The 24,853-nt window shown below is 57.1% G+C and overlaps 1 protein-coding gene across 2 annotated transcripts in view; it reads left to right on the top strand.

Annotated features, from left to right (window-relative positions):
- The first annotated feature begins 1,320 nt into the window (after positions 1 to 1,320).
- BMP1 (bone morphogenetic protein 1) overlaps positions 1,321 to 24,853 on the top strand; it is a 35,804-nt gene continuing 12,271 nt past the window's right edge. Inside the window, exons 1-15 of one of the 2 annotated variants that reach the window (XM_029065786.2) lie at positions 1,321 to 1,599; positions 8,579 to 8,692; positions 10,685 to 10,849; positions 11,903 to 12,020; positions 12,806 to 12,984; positions 15,012 to 15,117; positions 16,334 to 16,458; positions 17,459 to 17,574; positions 18,247 to 18,349; positions 18,822 to 18,938; positions 19,876 to 20,021; positions 20,219 to 20,414; positions 20,938 to 21,063; positions 21,419 to 21,579; positions 23,801 to 23,981. In XM_029065786.2, the coding sequence (XP_028921619.1) occupies positions 1,416 to 1,599; positions 8,579 to 8,692; positions 10,685 to 10,849; positions 11,903 to 12,020; positions 12,806 to 12,984; positions 15,012 to 15,117; positions 16,334 to 16,458; positions 17,459 to 17,574; positions 18,247 to 18,349; positions 18,822 to 18,938; positions 19,876 to 20,021; positions 20,219 to 20,414; positions 20,938 to 21,063; positions 21,419 to 21,579; positions 23,801 to 23,981 (2,137 nt within the window). In that variant the 5' untranslated portion in view covers positions 1,321 to 1,415. The remainder of the gene's footprint in view (positions 1,600 to 8,578; positions 8,693 to 10,684; positions 10,850 to 11,902; positions 12,021 to 12,805; positions 12,985 to 15,011; positions 15,118 to 16,333; positions 16,459 to 17,458; positions 17,575 to 18,246; positions 18,350 to 18,821; positions 18,939 to 19,875; positions 20,022 to 20,218; positions 20,415 to 20,937; positions 21,064 to 21,418; positions 21,580 to 23,800; positions 23,982 to 24,853) is intronic. The other variant, XM_029065785.2, reaches the window with a different exon arrangement.

Raw genomic sequence — 24,853 nt, 5'->3', positions numbered from 1 at the left:
CGCAAGGAGTTGGGGTGGGTGGGTGGGGGGCACGGTGATAGGGGTGGGATCGATTGATTGATGCTGATATCACTGCTACTGAGGAATAAAGTTCCCAATGAAAACCCTAACAGAGTGTTCGGCCGGTTGACCCCCAATCACCCCAAGATTTGGGGGGCGGGAAGTGAGTGAAGGTATGGGAATGCGTGGGAATCCCCAGGGGGGAAAGGATGAGGCCAAGGCCCACCGCCTAGGCCCTGCGGCCCCGGGGTATCGGCTTTGCCCCTGCCCAGGTTTGGGTGGGCAGAGCTGGGGGGTGAGGGGGGTATTGGGGGGGGGGGGCGGCAGTGGTCTCCGAGCCCAGAGCGCCCTCCAGCGACCGTTCCGGGGACAACGCCTCTTCTATGTCAAATCCTTCATTCGATCGTATTTCCCGAGCGCTTACTGTGCGCAGAGCACTGTGCTAAGCGCTGGGAAAGTGCAATTCGGCAACAGAAAGAGACAATCCCGCCGGCCCAGCCTCCGTGTGTGTGTGTGTCGGTGTGCGCGCTGCGCATCCATCCCGTCCTCCCCGGTCCTGCCCTCGAATGGATGACGGGGGAGGGGGTCAGGGAACGCCAAGGGCAGGTGAGGAAGAAGGAAGGGGAACGTCAAGGGGGGATGGGGACAGCGCGGTCATAATCACGACGATAGTATTGGTTAGGCGCTTACTATGGGCCGAGCACTGTTCTGAGCGCTGGGGGAGGGCTGAGGATGGAGCTCTGGGGGGAGGGGGAGCTCCATCCCGGGGCCAGGGCTGGGCCGACCCGCGCCTCGGCCTGACCCCCGGGGGCAAGGAATGGAGGGGAGCCCCGAGGGGGTCAGCAGCCTCGACCTGCCCCCGCGGCCCCCTCCCCATCCTCCCCTTCCCCCCTCCCCCAAACCACATCCCTCCCGGCGCGGGGGAATCCCCGGAGCCGCCCGTCCCCGGTCCCTCCCCACCGGGCCGAGCCCGGGACCCCGGCTCGGTCCTGCCCGGGCATCCCGGAGAGCACCGCCCCCCTCCCGCCCCCCGCCCCGCCTCCGCCTGGCCCCATTCCCGGCCCTGAGCACAGCCCCGGCCCAAAACACGCCCTCCAGCGAGCTCATTTCCCTAGGAAAAAAAAAAGAGAGAGAGAGAGACGAGGGAGAACGGGGGGACGGGAAGAGAGGGAGGGAGAGAAGAGGGAGAAGGGAGGAAAAGAGGGAGAAGAGGGGGGCGAGAGAGGGAGGGGAAAAGGAGGCAGGCGAGGGGGAGGGAAGGGGAGGGAGAGAAAGAGGGAGAGAGAGCCGGAGAAAGGGAGGGAGGGAGGAGAAGAAGAAGAAGGGGGAAAAAAAATCCCTCCCATCTCCTTCCATTCCTCTCTACCCCTCCTTCCCCGGTTTTCCCGGCCCTCGGAGCCCTGGCCCCTGGCAGCATGCTGGGCCCGGCCCGCTTCCCTCCCCTCCTCCTCCTCCTCCTCCTCCTCCTCCTCTTCCTCCTCCTCCTCCTCCTCCCCCCACTCCCGGCTCAGGCGCTGGACTTGGCCGATCACACCTATGACCCGGGAGAGGAGGAAGAAGGCCCGGAGCCCCTCAACTACAAAGACCCCTGCAAAGCCGGTAAGGGTCGCCGAGTGTGGGGAGGGGGCGCGGGGGGTGCAGGGGGGAGAGGGGTGCGGGGTGGCAGGCCCGGGACCCCGGGAGAGGAAGGGTTGTAGGATCGGGGCTGGGTTAGGGGAGGACAGCGCACTGTGGGAAGCCAGAGCTGCCTGGTTGGCAATGCAGTGGGGGAACAAAAGAGGGAGAGAGGGAGGGGGAAGTTTTGCGGGACTTTGGGACAGAAGTTTTGCTGCTGCTGCTGCTGCTATTGCTCTTTCGGCTGCTGCCGCTCCTCCGATTCCCTGGAAATCCCTCCTGCCCGTCCCTGGATCCCAGAAGTGCCGGGAAGCGGGTCGTCCCTTATGCGGGAAACTTTTCGGGCCCGACCGGTGTTAATGTGCAGTCTTTCCTTCCCTTTCCTTTCCCTCCCTCCCTCCCTCTCTCCCCTCTGCTCCCCCCTTCTCCCTCGGAGCTGTTGATGTTTTCCAGTCTGTCCGTCTGGGCCGTCCCCGGGGCTGTCTGTCCGCTTAGTCAGGGAAGGATCATATGGGTTGGGGATGGGGGGAGGGGAAGAGAGGGAAGGGAGAGGCCCCACTCTCTATAATCTCCCCATCCCCCTCTTAGGGGTTCGAAATGGAGAGTTTTTAAGGGGCCAGGTGAGATTTCTCTTTCCCTAAGGGCACTGTAAGGATCCTCCAACCTCAGCTGTCAAAGTCAACCAACACAAACACACACACACACACACACACACACATACACATCCCCTCCCCCCTCACCTTCAGGCTCCTGAAAACCCAAGTGTTGGTAGGGCAGAGAGGGGAAACACAAAGAGAACTCTTAGCCAAAACATAAACCTCTCTCTCCAGAGCCTCCCAGGCAGGAGGTCGCACCGTGGACTCCAGGAGGCTGAGTCCCAGCGGTCAGGACCGTGAGTCTGTGTCCCCGTTGTCCCTCTTGCATCCCTGTTGACCCCTGTAATAAGCCTTCCTCCAGCTGGGAGTTGAGGAGGGAAGAAGGGGAGGGCTCTGCTATTGGGAAGGAGGCGGATGGCACCGTGGCCATTTGTCTAAAGAGGTGTTCCAGACAGGTTGCCTGGGGACATGAGTCCCCGCCGCCCACCTCAGGTTCTGCCAACTTCGTCGACCTGGGTTCCAGCGCGCACTCCCCCTAAAGCCGAAGCGGTGGGTGACCCGGGTTTTTTTTACTGGACTCCGGAGGGTATGGGGAGAGCTTCACCCACCCCACCCGGGAGTCCCCAGATGGAGACCCTCGGACGCGTTCCCCTTGTCACCGCCCTCCCAGACGGGGTTCTTCGGGGTACCGGACCAAGAGTTGTCCCCTTGCAAAGACCTGCTGTGTCTGGCTGAAAGGATCTGGAAGGATCCGCTGGGTCCGGATCCCCTTGCCTGATTCTGCCTTCACTGCTTGTCCTGCCATCCTGCCATCCTGTCACTCTGACTCTGCATACAGTCCCGGGCAGTGCCTAGCCCCGCTCTGGGTCTTAGTCTTCCCCTTCATTAGCTCCTGGGGGAACAGGGGCTTTGTGTCTCCCCGACGTGCTGGGAGATGATCCACTGACTGGGGAAGCCCAGTTGATCAGCTTCCTTCTTGTTTAGATTAAATTTCCCTCTCCATTTCCTTCCCCTGTCAAAGTCTTCACCGGTTCTTGATCCTGCAAGACTTTCAGGTAGGGCATAAAACCTCCCTGTCCAAAGACTGGGGCTCCAAACCCAGCGCACGGGCAGAGCGGAGCCTGAAAACAGCTGCTTTGGAAAAGCAGCTGCAGGAAGGTACCAGGGCATCCTGGCTGGACTGTTACCCGGGGCTGGTTGGTTGAGAGACAGTGCTCGCCTTCTCCTATCCATCAATCGGTGGTGTTTATTGAGCGCTTACTCTGTGGAGAGCCCTGTGCTAAGAACTTGGGAGAGTCCAGTACAGTGGATTTGGTTGATGCGTTCCCAGCCCACGGCGAGCTTACAGTCTAGAGGGGGAGACAGACAATGATATAAATAAATAATTTATGGATGTGTACACAGATGCTGTGAGGCTGTGGGTGGGATAAATACACCAAGTGCCCAAAGGGTACTCTTCTGCCAGCCCTTGAGGTTTGGAGAGCTATAAACGGGGCCCGAGGAAACTGAGGCATGGTGGAAGAGTTCAGTACCAGCTTAGCCAGGAGTCCCGACTCCCAGGTCCCACACGTCAGTTCTGAAAAAGCCAGGCGTCCCCTCACCCCACTGCATTCTCTCCTGCCTGCCTCCCTCCCACCCACCCCGCCCCCCCGTTCTCTTGACTCTCCGGGGCTCCAATTCCCAGAACAAGTCAAATTCATGCCTGCCTTTCCCACCCATTTAGCCTCTCCCCCACTTCAGCCCTGACCTTGAGATACGATCAGAGAGGAGGAGAGAGAGAAGCACAGTGATTCCTGCAGCTGCCCAATGGGTTGTTTGGGCAGCGACTCACCTCCCCTGCTGAGATCAATCTGGGACATTTTTTTCTTCCCTCCACATCCAAACCCGGGCCCAAGCCTTTAAACCGGAGCTGAAAGCTTTTGGGTGGCTGAGGTAAATCCTTCAGTTCTCCAGGGTGCCCTGGGACAGAGCCAAGCTGGTGACTATGGCCACGGAAACAGCTTTGGACACCCCCCGCCACCTCCCCCGGCCCCAGTTGTGATGAACCCCTCCGTTCCACGGGGAATGAGCCCCACGAATAGTCTCCTGCCTCCCAGACTTTTGGTGACTCGAGGGATTCTAGGACCCTCTCCCTGTTTGGGGGTCTGTCCCCAAAGGGTCTCCAGGCCTTGGGGATCTAGAGGACGAGGGGAGTTATCTCGCTACTCTCAAGTCCCCAGGATCGGTGCTGCTCCTCCGCGAGACCCTCGCTGTTTCTAGTTGAGAGAACCAGGAACAAGATTCTGGAGAAGGGATATGGAGCCATCTGGCCCTGGGCTGACCCAAGAGGAAGGTGGGATTCAAGAAAGGGCTGGTCACCCTCCCCAGTCCCCTCGTCCTGCCCACCTCCCGAATCCACATCCGCAGCTCTTTTTCTTCTCCCCAGCTTGTTCTCAGGGGTCGCCATCAGGCACTTGATATTCATCCCACCCTCAGCTCCATAGCACTGATATATTTCTATCATTTATGTTAATATCTGTCTCCCCCTCTAGACTGTCAACTCCTTTTAGGTGGGGAACCTGTCTAGCAACTCTAACGCACTCTCCCAAGGGCTGTGTAGAGTGTTCTGCACACAGTAAGCATTCGATAAATACCATCGATTGATTGATTGATTCTTGACCGGTCCTGGTTGCCCTCTTGATAAAGTGAACTGGGCCCCCTTCAACTGTCCAGGGACTGGGGTCCTTCCTCAACTGCCTCCTACCTCTGCCTCAGTGCTCAGCTGGTGTCCATGCTGCTGGGAGCTGGACAGGGGTGTGTTCTAGAGGAGGGGGAAGTGAGTAAACACCCACCCAATCCACTGTCCCTGCCCCCCTCAGCCAGCCCCTCCACTGGGTTCTCCTAGGGACCTACCTGAGCATTATCCTCCTCACTCTTTCTCTGATCCTTTTTATCCATGGGGGCTCCTCGGAGTTTGCTCTAGAAACCACTGGCAGGAACTGATGGCTACCGTTGCCCGGGAGGAGAACGAACTCTTAAACCCCTGGCTGACTCCTCGATCCCAGAGATGCTGATCAGCTCTCCTCTCAACCAGTCAATCAATCAACGAATCAATCACTGGTGTTTATTGAGCACTTTCTTTGTGTCAGTGCATGGGAGAGCACAACACAGTGGTACTGGAAGGCACAATCTCCCCCCAGCAAGGAGCTTACAGTCTAGACGGGGAGACAGACATTAAAATAAATTAGATAGGGGAAATGGGAGAGTATAAGCATGAGTGCCGTGGGGCTGAGGGTGGGATGGATAGCATGTGCTTAAAGGGGCCCAGATCCAAGTTCATAGGGGATGCAGAAGGGAGAACAAACAAGGGAATTGAGGATTTATCTAGGGGTGGTCTCTTAGAGGAGATGTCATTTTCAGAGGGTTTTAAAGATGGAGAGAGTGGTGATCAATCAGACATATTTATTGAGTGCTTACTGTGAGCTGAGCACTGTACCAAGCTGATGGAAAGTACAATACAACAGAGTCGGTAGACACATTCCCTGCTCACAAGGAGCTTACAGTGAAGAGGACTCTAGGTCCGTTGGATATGAAGGGGGTGGGAGTTCCGGGCCAGAGGAAGAACGGGGGCAAGGGTTCGGCAAGATAGACGAGATCGAAGAACAGTGAGTAGGTTGGCGTTAGAGGAGTCCATCTGATCCGCAGCTCCGGAAGAATCGGAGTGGGAAGAAATCTGTTAAGGATTTGAGGAGAGAGGGAGAAAGTCTCCACAAGGAGGTGCCAATTTCTTGCTTGCATGCGTGGCCTGTGGATGTGCTGTGATTGTGGGTGTGTGACCGGGCCCAAGACTGCCTTTATGTGCCTGTGTAAGAGTGTGTACCTGAAAGCGTGCCAGGACTTCAGGCAAGTTAGCCCCTCCAGTGAGGGCAGGGGGGAGGTTAGGCTGGTGCATACCTGTGACCAGCAGTGTCTCTGTATCCCAGCTCGGCTCTCTCCTCCAACAACCCTCTGGGAATCCAGCAACGCCCCTACCTCCAAGCAGAGCTGGGGAGTGAGGCCCCTCAAAGAGGAACATGCCGAAGGAAAGACATTTGAAGCCCCCCACTCCCCAAGCAGCTGGAGTTGTAGCTCTCCAGTGTCCCTCCTGCCCGGAGGCTTGAGAGCCACCAGGACTTCTGGCCCTTTTTACTGCCGGAAAAACTTTTGATCCCAAGTTGAAAACAGCCACCACCCCGACCCTGACCCCAGAGCTTCCTTCCGGGCCCAGCTGAGACGTCAGTGGTTCCACAGCATCCATCTTTTCCAGGCCCTTTGCCCCCAGGCGGGGCCGTAAAACTGAGAAAAACCCTTGCAATGGCTGAAATTCTCTAAAGGGCGGGGCACGCTTGCCCCCGGATTCAGGGCCCGAAAGCCCCCGTATCCTGGTTCCCACCTCCGAGCCTTCCCCACACCCAACCCTGGCTCCCCCCGGCTCCGTTTTCCCAGGCATTCTTCCTTCATGACATCCCATCCCACTGAGCTCTCCACTCCGCCACCGCCTGGTTTCGTCTGCCGGAGACTCTCTGGAACCAGGAAACCCTATCGGTGAACGACCCCCAGCAGGTTCCGGTCTGCTCTGGGATCATTCTCATTCCCTGGTCTTCCCTGGTTCTGGGTCCCTGACCCAGAGGTGTTCCCCTGCCCTCCGACTCTGATAAAGTCTTTGAGCCCTACGTGGGACAGGGACTGTGTCCGACCTGATTACCCTTTATCTACTCCAGTGCTTAGAACAGTGCTTGACACTTGATAAGCGCCTGACAAATATGACAATTATTGTTATTTTTATTACGGTTCAGATAATAATAACGATAATATGAATTATGGCTCTTGTTAAGCACTTTGTGCCAGGCACTGTACGAAGCACTGGGGTGGATCCAAGCAAATCGGGTTGGATTTGCTCAGTCTTACTCCCCATTTTACGGATGAGGTAACTGAGGCTCATAGAAGTGAAGTGACTTGCCCAGGGCCACCCAGTAGACACGCGAGGGAGCCAGGGTTAGAACCCATGACCTTCTGACTCCCAGGCCCATGGTTCCCATCCATCAGATCACTCCTGCCCTCCGCCATCCCTAACCCCGAGTCCTCTCAGAGATGACCCCGGCTGTGGGGAACCCCAGAGAACGAATGGTCTCGGGCTCCTTAGCCGGATCTCTTCACCACGGCCCTAGTTTGGAGAAGCCTTAAAAACACAGTCCCTGGACCTCCTCCCACCACTTCCGTTCTCCCCCTCCCCACTACCCCTCCTTAGCTCTTAGCACTCGCTAAGCAGGGTCCATTCAGCATGGCTGTCAGTGAGAAGACTTCGTAGGGTGAAGGGAGGTTGATTGTACGTTGAGGCCCAGAGCTGCGTATAGAGGTGTGAGAATACGTTTGGGGGAGGAGAAGAGTAATTCATTTTTGAAGGAGTGTCTGCGTCTGTGTTTGTGTTGAGGGGGAGGGGGGGAGCGGCGCTCACACCGGTGTGCATTCATCTGTTTGCATCTGTGTATGTGTGCGTGTGTCCCAGCCGAGAGCTCCAGAATTCTAAGCACCGGGGTCCCGCTAGGAGAGACAGCTGGGGCCGAGAAATCTGTACAAGGCCTTGAGGTTAAAGCAGTTTGTACGATGCGACGGCCAAGCCCGAGATGGAACCTAGCTGAGGGATGGGAAGCAGATGTAACTGCTCCGTCCCTCTCCCCCACCTCCCACCTCCTAAGCCCCCTCGCCCCTCGGGACTGCCTGTTTCCTGCTGCTTCCCGGGGCAACCCGAAGTCTAGCCTATGTTTTCTCTTCTATCTTCCAGCTAGCCTGAACGGACAGACCTCTTCCTAGCCTTTGCCCTCCTGGCCATAAGCTTCCCCATAAGAAGCCTGACTGTCTTGGCCTGAGAATTCTCCCTTTCTATTGCAAAACCTCTGGAGTCCGGAGGCTGCTCCTTGACCCAGCCACCCCTCACATCCTGCCCAGAGAGGAAATCCAAAGGACCCAAGTGTGAAGGAGTGAGAAAACTTAGTCACCTGAATTCTATTTCCCACTTTGCTAGCTCATCCAGCTTCCCCCATCTCTCCATCCGGGTTCGAGTCCTACCCACCTGCCACTCTCCCACCCAGCTCACAGGGTCTCCTAGGATCCCCTGCACCGCTCTTGCTGGCCTATCTCATTTTCTCTCATGATTAACTACCTGGGCACGCTCCTGTGGGTTGCGGTAGGAGGGCCACATCTCTTCTGGAGTCCGTGGGACTGTGAGCTGGGCGAGCCCGGGTTCTAGCCTGCAGTCAGGAAGGAGAGTGGAAACCGGGTCCTCTTGGGGACCCTCAGCTGAGCAACAAGATTTAGAGGCTGCCAATTAATCACCCCCTCGCTCTGTTCAGCTGCCTTTCTAGGGGACATCGCTCTGGACGAAGAGGACTTGAAGGCCTTCCGGGTGGAGAGAGTTCTGGATTTCACCAGGCGCCCTGTCCGGAGGTTGCCCAGCAAAGCTTCAGGTACTTTGGATGATGAGGAGCCTTGGGCATCTTCCCCAGGGTGGGCACTGTCCCCACTGGTAAGTGCTCTAGGTCCTCTGGCAGGAACTGTGAAGCCCTTCCACAGCCAGAGTGGTCATCATCTTCTGGGTTATAACTCACCCCTCTTCAAAAGAAGCGGGCAAGGGGAGAAGCACCAATTCTGCCCCTCTACCCCCCGGTGCCCTCTCCTCACTGCCTCCTGGGCCCGGAGGAATAAAGCAGACCTCCCTCCATAATCCTGAGCCACATGTACCAGGTCTCCACACCCAGACACTGCCTTCTTCCCACACACCCCTCTCACCCCAACACTGCAGTCTGAGTTCCTGGGGCTAGCCTGGGTTGGGCAGGGTTAAGCTGGGCTGGGTTGGATCACTTATCCTATCCCGCCTCCGTGCTGACCTCCAAGCCTCCTGTCTCTCCCCACTCCAGCCCCTACTTCACTCTGCTGCCCGAATCGTTCTTCCGCAAAAAAGCGTTCGGGCCGTGTTTCCCCACTCCTCAAGAATCTCCAGTGGTTGCCCATCCACCTCGGCATCAAACAGAAACTCCTCACCTTTAAAGCACTCAATCACCTTACCCCCTCCTACCTCATCTCGCTGCTCTCCTACTACAACCCAGCCCACACACTTTGCTCCTCTAATGCTGACCTTCTCGCTGTACCTCGATCTCATCTATCTTGCCGCCGACCTCTCGCCCACATCCTGCCCCTGGCCTGGAACACCCTCCCTCCTCATAGCTGACAGAAAGTGCCTCTTCCCGCCTTCAAAACCTTACTGAAGGTACATCTCCAAGAGGCCTTCCTTGACTAAACCCTCCTTTCCTCTTCTCCCACTCCCTTCTGCGTCACCCCGACTTGCTCCCTTTATTCATCCCCGCTCCCAGCCCCGCAGCACTTATGGACACGTCTGTAATTTGTTGATTTATATTAACGTCTGTCTCCCCTCTAGACCGTAAGCTCATCGTGGGCAGGGAAAGTGTCTGTTTCTTGTTATATTGTATTCTCCCAAGTGCTTCATGCAGTGCCTTGCACACAGAAAGTGCTCAATAAATATGATTGACTGACTGGACTGGACTAGACTAGGCTGTGCTAGACTGAGCTGCGGTAGACTGGACTGGGCTAGGCTGGACTGGCCTCTGGAGACCATCCCAGGGTTGCTCCCCCAGCAGCTGGCTGTCAGCCACTGGTAATATTGACAGGAGCTGGAGGCAAAGGTGACCCTAAGCTAGAAACTTCTTTAACCCTTTGCCCACAAGCCCTCTGGCCTCTCGGATGCTCCTGCTTGAATCCCCGTGGGGCAACTGCTCCACCTCCTCTGCCGGATCATGGTGGGCAGAGCCTGGGCCGTGGAGGGCAGAGCCTGGGCCATGGTGAAGGGCTCCCGTCGCTCCCTGGAGCAGGGCCTTTTCAGCTGTGGGTGGGCTTGGTGCCAGGAGCCGGGTAGCACTGATCTCCGAGACATTTGGGGAACATCCCTTCCCCGAGGGCCTAAGGCTCCCTGTTTGCTGAAACAATAAACTAACCAGGATAATTAAAGAAGGATAATTAGGGCCCGGGGGCAAGTCCTTTCCAGCCTCCAAACCATTCTGGAGCAAGGTAGTGTTTGATTTGGGCCCACGCAAAGCTTCCCCGCTGCAGGAGCTCTAGGAGCTCTAACCACTGGCCCGCCCCATTCCCTGCGCAGCCCGCGGCCCAGCGATGAGGCGTGGCTTAGGGAGAGTCCTGTTGCGGGAGACCTAGGGAACAGAAGCAGCCCTGGTGGGGCACTGGGGGAGTTTTAGAAAGCAGAAATTCCTCCCACAACACCTCACCACCGGGCTCCCCCACCATCCTGCCTCCGGTCGGCCTCCGGAGGAGGAGGGGGAGGATGTCGTCCCCAGAGGGTCCAGTGGAGGGGACGGTGGGACTAAAGGCTCGGTCGGCTTGGCCCTCCCGTCCCCTCTCACCTCCACCTCCTCGCTCTCTCCCTACAGGAAACAGCTCCGACCCCGGCAGCCCCCACACAGGTGGGCAACAGCTGAGGAGATCTCGGGGGAGACCAGGCAGCCGGTCCCGCAGCCGCCGAGCAGCCACGTCCAGAGCAGAGAGGGTCTGGGTGGATGGCGTCATCCCCTTTGTCATCAGTGGGAACTTCACTGGTGAGTGGGGGCACAGACAGGGCAGACACCGGTATGGCGGGCAGGTAGGGGCATCTGCCTGGCATCGAGCCCCGATCCTCAGGCAGACAAGTCTACCGGACAGACAGGTTGGTCGGTAGAAAATGTCCCCAAACCAATCAGACCTCTTCCATCCCAGCCCACTCTTGTTATTGTTGGTACTGTTAGCGTGACTTAGTGGATAGAGCACGGGCCTGGGAGTCACAAGCACCTGGCTTCTAATCCCGACTCCGGCATGTGTCTGCTGTGTGAACTTGGGCAAGTCACTTAACTTCTTTGTGCCTCAGTTACCTCATCTGTAAAATGGGGATTAAGAGCGTGAGCCCCATGTGGAACATGGACCGTGTCCAACCTGATTAACTTCTATCTGGCCCAGCACTTAGAAGAGTGCTTGGCACGTAGTAAGCGCTTACCAGGTACAGCAGTAATAATTATAATCAATGCTATGAAAAGCAGCGTGACCTAGTGGAAAAAAGCATGGGCCTGGGAGGCAGAGGACCTGAGTTCTAATCCTGTCTGCTGCGTGACCTTGGGCAAGTCACTGACCTTCTCTGGGCTTTCGTTTCCTCAACTGTAAAACGGGGATTAGATCCCAAGCCCTCCTACTTAGACCGTGAGCCCCATATGGGACAGGGACTGCGTCCAACATGACTGTCTTGTATCCACCCTGGCACTTAGAAAGGTGCTCGGTGCACAGTGTTATCATTATTATTATTATTAATTATTGTTATCCATCTTCGGCCGGTTGCACTCTTAAAGACCCTTCCGTAGCCCAGAATGCACTCAACCTCTCTTCTCTCCAGAAACCATCAGGGGCCGGGATTTAAAAATTCCCAGGACCTAGTCCTAACCCTACCAAGAGCTTGCAGCACGGTAACGTCCCAGCTTCGATTTCCCCACCATCAGACGGGGAAGAACCGAGCCCGGCCTCTCACCCTGATGGCACTTCTGGCTGCATGTCCTGGGCTCCGTGGTCCCGGAGTCCATCTTGACTCCAGCCCGGGGCCCCGGGCCGGCCTCGACCCTCTCCCCCAGGCACCCAGCGGGCGGTCTTCCGGCAGGCCATGCGGCACTGGGAGAAGTACACCTGTGTCACCTTCTTGGAGCGCACCGACGAAGACAGCTACATAGTCTTCACCTACCGGCCCTGCGGGTGAGATGGAGACCTTGGCGTGTGGGCATCACCTGGGTATGGCCCTTCCTGAATTGGGCCGTTATTTGGGGCGGGGACCCACTCCAACCGCTCCCTAGATGATTTCTCTGTCTTCCCCTTCATTCAGTCATTCATTCAGTCATATTTACTGAGTGCTTACTGAGTGCAGAGCACTGTACTAAGTGCTTAGGAGAGTGCACTAGAACAATAAACAGTTGTATTCCTTGCTCACAATGAGCTCACAGCCTAGAGAGGCAGACAATATAAGTAAATAAATGACAGATAGGGACATAAGTGCTGTGGGGCTGGGGATGAACAAAGGAAGCCAAGTCAGGGTGACGCAGAAGGGAGCGGGAGAAGAGGAAAGGGGGGCTCAGTCAGGGAAGGCCTCTTGGAGGAGATGTCCCTTCAATAAGGCTTTGAAGACAGAGAGTAAAATTGTCAGATTTGAGGAGGGAGGGCGTTCCAGGCCAGAGGGAAGATGTGGATGAGGGGTCGGCGGCGAGATAGGTGAGATGAAGGTACGGTGGGAAGGTCCGCATTAAAGGAGTGAAGTCTGCGGGCTGGGTTTTAGTAGGTCACCTGGACTTCTATCCCCTACCCCCAAGCCACCTTCTTTCCCGGAGCCAAGTCAGTCAGTCACTTGTATTTACTGAGCACTTTCTGTGTGCAGAGCATGTAGTGACCGCCTGGTAGAGTACAATTCAACAGTACAACCGACACATTCCCTGCCCACAACGAATTTACAGTCTAGAGTGCGCTTCCCCGGGCCCCTTTCCTTGCAGGTGCTGCTCCTACGTGGGTCGCCGAGGCGGGGGCCCCCAAGCCATCTCTATCGGGAAGAACTGTGACAAGTTTGGCATCGTGGTGCACGAGCTGGGCCACGTCATCGGCTTCTGGCACGAGCACACCCGGCCCGACCGGGACGGCCACGTTTCCATCGTGCGCGAGAACATCCAGCCAGGTAACCGGACTGCGCATCCCGCCCTCCGACCCCCAGCCTCCCGGGTCCCCGATCTACCCGACCCACCATCTATCTCTTCGGGGCTCCCCCTTTACAGAATACAAGAGAGGGGGCGACGCATCAATCAATCGATCGTATTTATTGAGCACTGTATTAAGCGCTTGGGAGAGTAAGGTATACAGAGTTGATAGATACGTTCCCTGCCCGCAGTGAGCTTATAGTTTAGACATATCTCTTCCAAACCTTCAAGGGTCAGAGTGGGGGAGGTCCGTGCTGGTCTGAAGTGACCGGAGAACCCACCTAATCGCCCTCCCTACTGCATCACCCCTACACTGAGCGCACCCCTCATCCTAAGCACTTGGGGTACTCACTCCCTGCCCCCCATCCACCAACCCAACACTCATATCTAGATCTTTAAACATAACTGCTTCCTCTTACCTGTAATTTATGCTAATGTCTGTCTCCACTTTCTAGACTGTGAGCTCCCTGGAGGCAGGGATCGGGTCTACTTTTTATTTTTAATGGTATTTGTTAAGCGCTTACTAGGTGTCGAACACTGTTCTAAGTGCCGGAGTAGATGCAAAGTTTATCAGATTGGACACAGTCCCTGTCCTACATAGGGCTCACCGTCTAAATTGGAGGGAGGAGGATTTAATCCTTATTTTACAGAGGCACTGAGAAGTTAAGTGACTTGCCCAGGGTCATGCAGCAAGCAATTGGCAGAGACGGGATTAGAATCCAGGCCCTCTGACTCCCAGGTCCATGCTCTTTTTATTGTACTCTCCCAAGCGCTTCATATGGGGTTCTGCCCAAAAGTAAGTACTCAATAAATACAATTGATTGATTGATCAAGGCCCCCCTACATCTCTACCTGCCAATCTGGCGGGTCTTGTGACCCCATGCCAGTCCCAGAACCACTTTTAAAAGTCAGAGTCACCCTAGATCCAGGACAGCTTTGAAATCTGACCCACCCAGAGCAGACCGTAAACTCACTGTGGGCAAGGAACGTATCTACCAACTGTTATATTGAACTCTGCACACGGTAAGTGCTCAATAAATATGACTGATTGATTGATTGATTGATTGATTGAGATCAGCACCCTTGGGTTAGCTGAGAAGGAAGCTGGCTTCTTGCCTGTGGATGGGAAGGTTCTGGCTACTTTCCCTCCATTTTGTGCTTCTTTTTAAAGTACAAATATTTCCTTTCTGCCCCCTCCTTTTCTCTCCCCTCCTGCCGCTCTCTCTTCCTCTCCCTTTCCCTCAATTCCTCTGGCTCTCTCATGATCTTTCTCCCTCTACCATTTCCTTTCCTTCTCCCTGTTTTCACTGTCTAGCTCTCAATCAATCAACCTATGGTATTTACTGAGCACTTGCAGTGTGCAGAGCACTTGAACTAAGCCCTTGGGAGAGTACAACACAAGAGAGTTGGTAAACACGGCCTCTGCGCACAACGAGCTTATGGTCTACAGCGGGAGATGGACATTAATATAAATAAATAAATTACAGACATGTAATCCACGGGCGGTGGGCCCGAGGATGCAAATTCAAATCCAAGGGCAGTGCAGGGAGAAGAGGAAATGAGCCTTCGTTGGGGAAGGCCTCTTGGAGGAGACGTGCCTTCAGTTAGGCTTCGAAGGTGAGGAGAGTCATCGTCTGTTGGATATGAAGGGGAAGGGAGTTCCAGGCCAGAGGCAGGACTTGGGCGAGGGGTTTGTGGCGACTCTCCCTTGCCCTCTTTTACTCTATTCTTCTGACTGTCCCTGTGGCTGTCTCCTTTCCCTCTTTCTCCTCAGGTCCCTCTTCTCCTCATCCCCACTTCCATCCCCAAATCTCTCTTTCCTTCCTATAATTTCCCAAGGTGCCCCGGGTGGGGGCAGAACCAGCCCCTCTCCTTGATCTCTCCACCCGGCTAAACTAGACAAGGCTCACTTGGTCTCTGGCAACCCAGACTCAGTGACCTCGGTGGCACCGGAGCTGGGCCGCGCCCTCTCCCCTCCTCCTCCGCATCCCCTCTCTGCTGTCTGCAGGGCAGGAGTATAACTTTCTGAAGATGGAAGACGAAGAGGTGGAATCCTTGGGGGAGAACTACGACTTTGACAGCATCATGCATTACGCCCGCAACACCTTCTCCAGGTGAGAGCTGGAGCTGGGGGGGGGGGGTCTCCTGATGCCATCCCCTGGAGAGGTCTGCGCTTGGCCAGTGCCACTAGCGAAGCAGGGGCAAGTCCCTGGGTGTGTCCTGCTCCAAGTTAGGGAAAGAAGCCGGTCCCCTTTGCCACCGGTTTGGCCCGGAAACCATCTGAGAGCAGGAGGATGATTCCATCTGCCTCTGCCCTGGCTCCAAACTCCATCCCTCCCAAGCTTTCACTCCCCAAGCCTGCTTCCTCCCTGCTTCGTACCTCTGTCTCTCCTTCTCTCTCAACACCTGTCTCCCCTCATCCTCAGACTCCATCTTCCCCACATCTGGCCCTTTCCAGCCCGGGGATCTTTCCAGAACCTGACATAGCAGGGACCGGGAAGGTTAATGAGGTCATTCACCCACACTCCCGCCCCCACCCCCCAGCCAGAGAGCACGCTCCCATTCCCCTCTGCTTTCCCACCCATCTCCCCGCCCCCCAGGCTGTACTCATTCCAGCTGGACATGAGTCAGGGAGCCCTGGGGAGACAGGGGGGCCCACCCGCCCCCCCCTCCGCTCCATCCCTCCTAGCCGTCCTGGTGGAAACACCCAGGATCCAGTCATTCCCCTATCCCTCCTTCCCGCTCTCCACCCCCTCCTTCCTCCTCCCACCTCCAAGGGTCAGGAATCTTCCAGGCATCCCCTCTAGCTCAGGGTGGCAGAAGCAGCCAGGCAGGAGTGCCTGAGTGGTGGCAGGCCTCTCTAGGCCTTGACCCTGAGCCTGGACTCCTCCCGACTGCCCAGAGCTGACCGGGGGAATGGTGAATGGGTGGTGGTCACACGGGGTTAGAGCCCGTCCTGGGCCTGAGACTCATGAAGAGTCACACGAGGCTCGAATCAGCCCACTCTCGTACCCAAGTGCTGAGCTTCCCTTCTCCCCATCCCCCCGGGCCCGGAGCTGTCCCCCTGAAGCTGTCCGTTGGTCCCCACCTCCAGCTGCCCCGGGGCGGGGTTGCCGGGCAGCGGGCAGGGTAATGATAGGGTGAGCTACCTCCGCCCAGCCCTGACCCCGCCGAGGAATGTCTGAGCTCAGCCGGAAGGCCCGGCCTCTCTGACTGGCCGCCGGGACCACTGCTCCGTGGGATAGCTCATTCTGGCCGACGCTGCACTCGCCCGCTCGCTCACTCAGCCTCCCTCCGCCCCCACTCCGTGGCTTTGGCTCTTCCTTCCAGGGGCATCTTCCTAGACACCATCGTTCCCAGATACGATGTGAACGGGGCCCGGCCTTCCATTGGCCAGAGGACCCGGCTCAGCGAGGGAGACATTGCCCAGGCCCGCAAGCTGTACAAGTGCCCAGGTGAGCCCCCGGTCACGGGCCCAGGAGGTGAGGACGTCCGGGCCGGAGTCAGGACTAGGGGGTGATCACCGGGAGGTGGCAAGAAAGGCTAAGGGAAGAGGAAGAGGGATGCTGTGAGGGCCTGAGTAATGAGGTGGGGCAGAAGCAATCATGCATGCCAGGCTGCCCGGGTGCCAGGGGGACTTGGGAGAGAGGAGAGGGAAGAGATGGGGGAAAATGAGGGGAAAGAGCTAGAGGGAGCATCCCGGACAGACAACGAAGCTGAGCCAAGTGAGGGAGCAGGAGGATGAGGGCAGAGCTTGGAACCAAGTAGGGACTCCCTCCTACTTAGTCTGTGAGCCCCATGTGGGACACGCGGGACTGATTAATTTGTATCTGTCCCAGCCCTCAGAACATTGCTTGTTGACATACAGGAAGTGTTAAACAAATACCATAAAAAGAGGTGAGGGGGTAGGGGTTGGGGACAAAAATGAGACAGGAATAAACCCTGGGATTAGGCAAGCCACCGATGGCTGTGGATGCTAACCAGGCAGCGTGGGCCTGGCTCTAAATTCCAGTTGCCCTGTCGGTGGCAGGCTGGGATTATGGAGGTGGGAGGAAATCTGCAAGTTGGGAACAGGGGATCCATGGAACTTCTCCATCCAGGATCCCCTGGTGGATTGGGATCTGATGTCCATTGCTGGGAGAGGGGATCCAGACCAGAGTTTGGCCTCCACTGCTGGAACCCCATGTTGCCGTGGCAACATAGGACCGCTGGTTGCCCTGGCAGCTGGATGCAGGGAGAGGTAGGATGGTGTTGGGGAGGGGGTGGGGGGGCATATTTTAAAGGGACAGTGTCGCTCCCCGGGCCTCTCTGCCACAAAAGAACTAACCCTTGGGATTTGAGGTTCAGGGGGTCCAGAGCTGGTCAGAGGAGGGAGGAAAGTTGAGCGGAAAGAGAGGAAGCTTAGGTGGGGCTGGAGCTTCAGCCAGCTGTAACCGTGTTCCCTTTGTTCCACAGCCTGCGGAGAGACCCTCCAGGAAAGCACTGGCAATTTCTCCTCCCCGGAGTTCCCCAATGGGTACTCTGCCCATATGCACTGTATCTGGCGCATCTCCGTCACACCTGGAGAGAAGGTAACCGCCCCCAGGCCTCCTGCCCCCCTTTTGCTCTTTTCCTCTCCCCTCCCTGTCCACTTCTTGGGCCCTCTCATCTCTACCCGTCTCTCTGTACCCTCCTTCCCCAACCAGCTTCTTGTGAGAAGGGATCCTATCGACCTACTCTGTGGAACTGTACTCCCCCCAGCGCTTAGTACAGTGCTCTGTATGCAGTCGGCGCTCAGCAAATGCCATTGATCGTATTAATGGTATTTATTGATCCCCCCACCTCTGTCCCACCCCCTCATCCCCTTCTCCAGCCTTTCCCCTTTTGTCTCCTCCCATCCTGTGTAGGGAAGAAAGATCAGCCCCCTCCTCTGCTCTGGCCTTCTGCAGGTAGATCGAAAGCTCTTTCTAAGGTTCTTACTCTCCTACCGGGCCTCTGGCCCCGAGCGGAGCAAGGTATCTGTCTGGCGGTAAAAATCTAGATCCGTTCATCTTCCCCGTTAGATTATAAGCTTTTGGAGGGCAGGGACCTGACTTCTTTTGTGTTGTATGCACCCAACAGCCAGGCCGAGTGCCCGGCACTCACTGGGCGCTTACTAAATACGGTTAATGCTGGTGATGGTAAGAAGGAGTGGGAGGTGGTGGTGGGGAGAGGGGCACATCATCTCTCTCCACTCTGCCATTTTTCCTCCTCCCCACACACAGATTATTCTCAATTTTACATCCTTGGACCTGTACCGCAGCCGGCTGTGCTGGTATGATTACGTAGAGGTTAGAGACGGTTTCTGGAGGAAAGCCCCACTTCGAGGTAACCCGTTCTGCTGCCACAGAACCTCCCCCTGCCCCACCTTCTCCCCAGAATCAAACACAGCTCCTCAGGTCCTTCTATACCATCAGTCCCATCGTCAACCCGGCCCAGCCTCCTTAAGGTCTGCCCTTCCTTCCTTCCCCCATTCCGTGAGACTTTCCGGTCCTTGCCTGCCTTATCTCCGTGGCCCCAAGCAATTGCTGACCTCAAGGTGAAGAGCAGTCCTGGGGTAACCAGAGGATATGAAGTCCTGGACCTGTGGCCAGATTCCTGCGACTCGAGGGAGGGCATACCTTAGGAAAATGACCCCAAAGGGTTGGCTCCTTTGGGAACCGCAGGGCAGAGTGGGTGCCCTAGACCGGTGGTGCCGAAGAAGCACGAGGATAGGGTGGGCCAGGGTAGGAGGGAGGGAAGGAGAAGGAAGAGGAAGGAGGAAGTAAAGCTCTGCCTCCTTACTCCTTCTTCCCTACAGGACGGTACTGTGGAAACAAGCTCCCTGAACCCATCATCTCCACCGACAGCCGTCTCTGGGTCGAATTCCGCAGCAGTAGCAACTGGGTGGGGAAGGGCTTCTTTGCTGTCTATGAAGGTACCGGAAGGGCCTCGAGAGGGATAGGGATCGGAAGGGACCATAAGAGGAAAAGACAGTAGAAGAGAAGGGCAGGAGAGTCCCAGGGAGTGGGAAGAAGATTCAGTCAATTAATCGACGGTATTCGTTGCACGTTTACTGTGTGCAGAGCACTGTTCTGAGCTCTTGGGAGAAAACTGTAAAACAGAGTTGGTAGGCAAGTTCCCTAACCCCAAGGAGCTTAGGACTGTAAGTTCCTGGAGCAGGGATCATGACTCGGCTCAGTGGAAAGAGCACGGCCTTGAGAGTCACAGGTCGTGGGTTCTAATCCCAGCTCCGCCACTTATGAGCTGTTTGACTTTGGGCAAGTCACTTAACTTCTCTTCACCTCAGTCACCTCATCTGTAAAATGGGACACCCTGATTACCCTCTTCTATCTACCCCAGGGCACATACTAAGCACTTAACAAATACCATCATCATCACTGTACTCTCCCAAACGCTTAGTTCAGGGCTCTGCACAGAGTAAGCGCTCAATACAAACTACCGATCGATTGATTGAATGATTGAGGAAGGGGTTGGTGCCAAGCAGAGAGATGGTGAGTGGGGATAGGGAGTGTGGACCAGTGGGAAAAAGAGAGAAACATTAAAAGAGAGAGCCCAAGAGGAGGCTAGAGACAACTGAAGGGAGTCTTTGGAGAGGGGAGGGAGAGCAGGGTAGGAAGAAGTCAAGAAGAGAGAGGTGTGAGGGGAGAAGAGAGCGTCCTAGGTGGGGTTGGGAGGGAGTACTTCTGAGACAGAGAGTTCAGCAGGGAGAGGTACTGAAGGGTCAGTGGGATGTAGAGGAGGGAGTGAGGAGCAAGAAGGGACCGGAGGAGTGGCGGGAGGGCCCTTCCCGGCTCGACCGAGTTGGAGTGGGATTGCCCCTCACTGTTCCCTGACTACTTGCCCCCCGACAGCTATCTGTGGAGGAGATGTGAAGAAAGACAATGGCCACATCCAGTCGCCCAACTACCCCGACGACTACCGGCCCAGTAAGATCTGTATCTGGAAGATCCAAGTGTCAGAGGGCTTTCATGTTGGCCTCACCTTCCAGTCCTTCGAGGTACAGTGGCAGCACTTGAGACTGGGAGCCGGCAAGAACCCGCTTGCCCGTGCCCACCATCCCCCAAGGGGTCCCTCCGCTCCCCTCACCCAGTCACCCCGCCTCCCCTAACCTAGCAGGGCCTCGCCTCACCCTGGGCTGCCGGAGCTCGGTCTTGGGATGGGGAGTTAGCTCCTCACCCGCGTCCTCCCCTCCAGATTGAGCGCCACGACAGCTGCGCCTATGACTACCTGGAGGTCCGGGACGGGAGCACCGAGAGCAGCACCCTCATCGGCCGCTACTGTGGCTACGAGAAGCCGGAAGACATCAAGAGCACCTCCAACCGCCTGTGGCTCAAGTTTGTCTCCGATGGCTCCATCAACAAAGCCGGCTTTGCCGTCAACTTTTTCAAAGGTGGCCACCTCAACCCGCCTCCTCCGACGCCTCCCTGGGCCCCTGGGCTTCTTGGTCCCTTTCGCTGGCTACAGGCCTCTCCCCTCCCAGACTTCTTGCCCTCTGGTTACCTTGGTGCTCTCTTGACCTCCTGACCTTCCCGAAGGCTTCCTCCGCCCCTCCGGGAAGCCAGCCCCGGCCTCCCTGAGGGCCCTCTGACAACTACCCCTTCCCCGCTGTGGGATGAGGTTCTCGGGCATCCCCCGGGAAGCCGGGGAGAGCCCCGCTCTGGGGCTGTGGGGTCGGGTAGGGGCCGGTGGTGGAGGCAGATGGGAAAGAATGTGGAGGCTATGGAGAAGTGAGGTGAATTCTCCCAGGCTCTGGAAGCTTGAGGGCAGAACGGATTCTGGGGAGGGTGAGTCAGAGGGTGAGAAGGATGAGGGGGGCCGAAGGCCGAGGGTGGAAGGGACTGGGGAGAGGCAGCGGGGTGAACCCTTCCGGAAGCCTGCAGCCAGCCCCTCACCGACCACCCCGATTCCCTCAGAGGTGGATGAGTGCTCCCGACCCAACCGCGGAGGCTGCGAGCAGCGCTGCCTCAACACTCTGGGCAGCTACAAGTGCAGCTGTGACCCCGGCTACGAGCTGGCCCCAGACAAGCGCCGCTGCGAGGGTGAGCCCCCGGGACTCCCCCTCCCCAAAGGGGCTCCCCCGAACCCCCGCCCCGACTTCCCGTCCCCCCAACGCTCCCCATCCCCCCCCCAACCTGGACTCCCCTAAGCCCTTCCCCTCCGTCCCTCCTGGGGCTCTAGTTCTGTCCCCGAGGTGGACGGGGCCAGGATAGAAGCTCCTTCTCCGACACGCTCACCCTGGAGCTCATCTCGTCCCTCCCCGCTGGGCAGTGCCGTGGACGGACCCCGAGGCGCCCCGGCCCTAACTCCTCTCCCCAGGGTCGAGGGCAAAGGCAGGTGATACCCTCTCTACCCCTCACCCCGCCCCCGGGCCCGGGCCCGCCCCCTCCCCGACAGCTGCCTGCGGCGGATTCCTGACCAAGCTGAACGGCTCCATCACCAGCCCGGGCTGGCCCAAGGAATACCCTCCCAACAAGAACTGCATCTGGCAGCTGGTGGCGCCCACCCAGTACCGCATATCCCTGCAGTTCGACTTCTTCGAGACCGAAGGCAACGACGTGAGTGCCGGGCCCCAGCCTCGGGTCTCCCCTTCTCTAGATCCTCATCGTCCCTCTCCTCCTGCCCCGTACGGAGCGGTTCCGGCACAGGCCTGGGTTTCATCTCCCGGCCCCCTTCCCTGGTCCGGGCCCCCGCCTCCGTGTCACCTGGTCCGGGCCCCCGCCTCCGTGTAGTATTGTCATTTACACCCCTCCACCTCTCTTAACCTTCCCCCAATCCACCCGGGCCGGAGAGTTGTCTGATTGCCTTTTAAAGTCCTCCAGAGATAAGTAGGCCGCATCCCCTCCGTCCGTGGTGGCCTTTTCCGGCAACAGGAAAGCTCTTCATTACCTCTTCCTTCTGAGAATCTGCCTGGCCTAGTGGAAGGAGCATGGGCCCGGGAGTCAGATTCTAATCCCAGCTCCACCACTTGCCTGCTGAGTGGTCTTGGGCAAGTCACTTAACTTCTCTGTCCCTCAGTTTCCTGCTCTGTAAAATGGGCATTCGATACCTGTTCTCCCTCCTACTTGGACTGTGAGCCCCATTTTATTATTATTATTATTATATTTGTTAAGCACTTCCTTTATTTCCAGCACTGTCCTAGACACTGGGGTAGATACAAGCTAATCAGGTCAGACAGTCCATGTCCCACATGGAGGTCACAGTCTAAGCAGGAAGGAGCTCCATGAGGGATGGAGACTGTGTCTGACCTGGTTATCTTGAATCTATCCTAGCACCCAGTACAGTGCTAGGCACACAGTAAGTGCTTAATGAGTATCACGATTATTGTCTAACGAAACTGTCTCTGCTGTAATTTAAGCCCATTTCCTCTTGTTTGCTCCCCTCTGGAGATGGGGTACAGCCGATCAGAGCCGCCTCACAATCACACTTCAGCCTCCCTTCAGCCTTCTCTTCTAGTGGCCAGACAACTCCAGTTCCGTAACCGCGGCGACGATTTCCAGCCCCTTACCTGGTTTCGTACTCTCCTCCGGGCTGCCGTTAGCCTTCCTCAGGCTGCAGACCAGAAATGCTTCTCCGCCATCTTGAAGGGGGTTGGAGAGATTGCCAGTGAACATACTGGCGTGGCCCTGGAGTATGGCCCAGGAAGGGGTGTACATGGTGGACACCTAGCCGGCAGTCACGTGCCTGAGCCGGGGGCATGCAGATCCTAAGCCTAGAGCCCCAAGGGGGCCCGGCCGATATGGAGCCAGATCAGAATTAGCCCGTGTCTTGCCAGATCTCTCACCGCCTGGCTTCCTTGCCTCGTCCCTCAGATGGGCTCTCCATACAGTCACACATGTCATCGGCTCCTTCCCCTTGCTTCTCAGGTGGGCTCTCCATACAGGCACGTGTGTTGGGCGGAGGAGGGTGAGTGCTTTTGCTGTCTGCCTCCTAGAGCTACTACTGGGTAGGGAGTCGAAGTTCACCTCTCCTTTCCACCCGAATAGCCCCCATTCCTCAGTCGAGTAGGGAGAATCGAACTGAGCACTCTAACAGGGTTTTCAATCTTTTTTTTTTTTGAGAATCCAGCTCAGTTGGGTTTGACTCCTGCCCGGGACTCCCGGAGACCTCTGGTGGACCGTTGGAATTGCTGAGAGAGCCAGAATGGGGAACTCAAACGTGTACAGGGCTTCAGTAATTTTAAAAGGAAACAGCACCCCAGCAGTTACCTAGAGCCTCCCCGTCCCTCTCCCCCTGCCTCCTCCTCCTCCTCCTCCTCCCATTCCTCCTTATCCAACTCCTTTGCCACCACCACCGAGGTAGGGCACCACCACCAGTACACAGGGGCAGGTAGCTAAGCTCGGACGAGCTGGTGAACCCCGAGCTGTCCTGGGCCTGACCATTGAAAGTTAGCTGCGATTTCCGGAAGTCCCCGCCTATGGGAGGAGAGCGGATTCTCGGGTCATCTGGTTCAGGGATCATAGTGTCCTGATAGCTTTTTCAGTAACACTGCTGAATCTGGTCCAACCCGTGGTCTTCCTGGACCTCCTCCCTCCAGCGGGAACTTCCGAACAACAATTCTTGCTCTTGGGCCCTCAAGAGTTTGCTTCTAGCTGCTCAGCTTCTCCCGATCAATGCCCTTAGCGGTGCCCCTGACCGGTGCCCACAAGAGTTTGCTTCCGTCTGCCCGGCTTCCCTTGATGACTGCCCTAGTGCTTTGACCAGGGCCCCCCACCTGTGCCCTGATCAGTGCCCAGGGAGGGACTAGCTGCCCCAACTTGATGCCCCACGTCTGGGCAGGTGTGCAAGTACGACTTCGTGGAGGTGCGCAGCGGGCTGACGTCCGAATCCAAGCTGCACGGGAAGTTCTGCGGGGCCGAGAAGCCGGAGGTGATCACCTCCCAGTACAACAACATGCGGGTGGAATTCAAGTCCGACAACACCGTCTCCAAGAAAGGCTTCAAGGCCCATTTCTTCTCAGGTAACTCAGCGGGGCCCTGCCCCCGTGCCCAGCCTTCTCCTCCACCTTCTCCTCCCTCCCCTCCTCCTTCTCCTCCTCCACTGATGCCTAGAGGGTGCAGTTCCCTCCCAGCTCCCTCCCATCTGGTCCTAGTCCCCTCCATCCCTTGCCAAGACATCTGGCGCTCTAGAATGGTCTTCATTTCCTGGGCACCAAAGCAGGCCCACCTTGTGCAGAGCCCCCACCGGGGGATTGGCAGGCCTCTTCCCAAGCCCCCCTCTTTCCCGTTCCCTTCTATACCCCGACAGTATGTCGGAGGGCACTTTCTTCCCTCCTCTCAGTCTCCCCCCGATTCTTGGATCATCCCCTTTCTCAGTCAGACCTGAACCAGTGGAGCTGACTCTCCCTGGCATTGTAAAAGGGGACAGAGAGAGGACGCTCCTGCTCACCTGGCAAGATGCCTTCCCTTTCTTGCAATGCCCCTGCCTAGGGAGACTTCCCCGTCTCCGGCCCTCAACCCTTCTCTCCAACCCGAGCCACCCTTCCCCCGTCCTACAGTCAGCAGAGAATCTGGTTGCCAGGGGTCCCGGGACCCCTCCTCATTCCATGCTCTTTCCATCATTCCCTGTCCCGTACATCTGTTTCTCATTGCTCTGCCCCCAACCCCCACAACCTCCCCGCGGAAACAGAGGTTGCCCAGAAGGAGTCTGTGTGTGTGTTTGCCCTGGCCTCCACCCTCTGCCAAGAGGTCCGGAGAGACAAAGGAACCTCCAGGGCTGTTGTTGCCACTCTCCCAGCCCCTTTCCGGCCTTGTAATGTCCGGCGGCCCTCCTCGGCCCACCTGCCTCTGGGGCTCTTGGGCACTGCATCCTCGGGCATGGCCCAGTGGCTGC

The sequence above is a fragment of the Ornithorhynchus anatinus genome, chromosome 5 (genome assembly GCF_004115215.2).
Source record: "Ornithorhynchus anatinus isolate Pmale09 chromosome 5, mOrnAna1.pri.v4, whole genome shotgun sequence".
NCBI classification, from domain to species: domain Eukaryota; kingdom Metazoa; phylum Chordata; class Mammalia; order Monotremata; family Ornithorhynchidae; genus Ornithorhynchus; species Ornithorhynchus anatinus.
The sequence above is the reverse complement of the archived record's forward strand: the minus strand, read 5'-3'. Positions and strand labels throughout refer to the sequence as shown.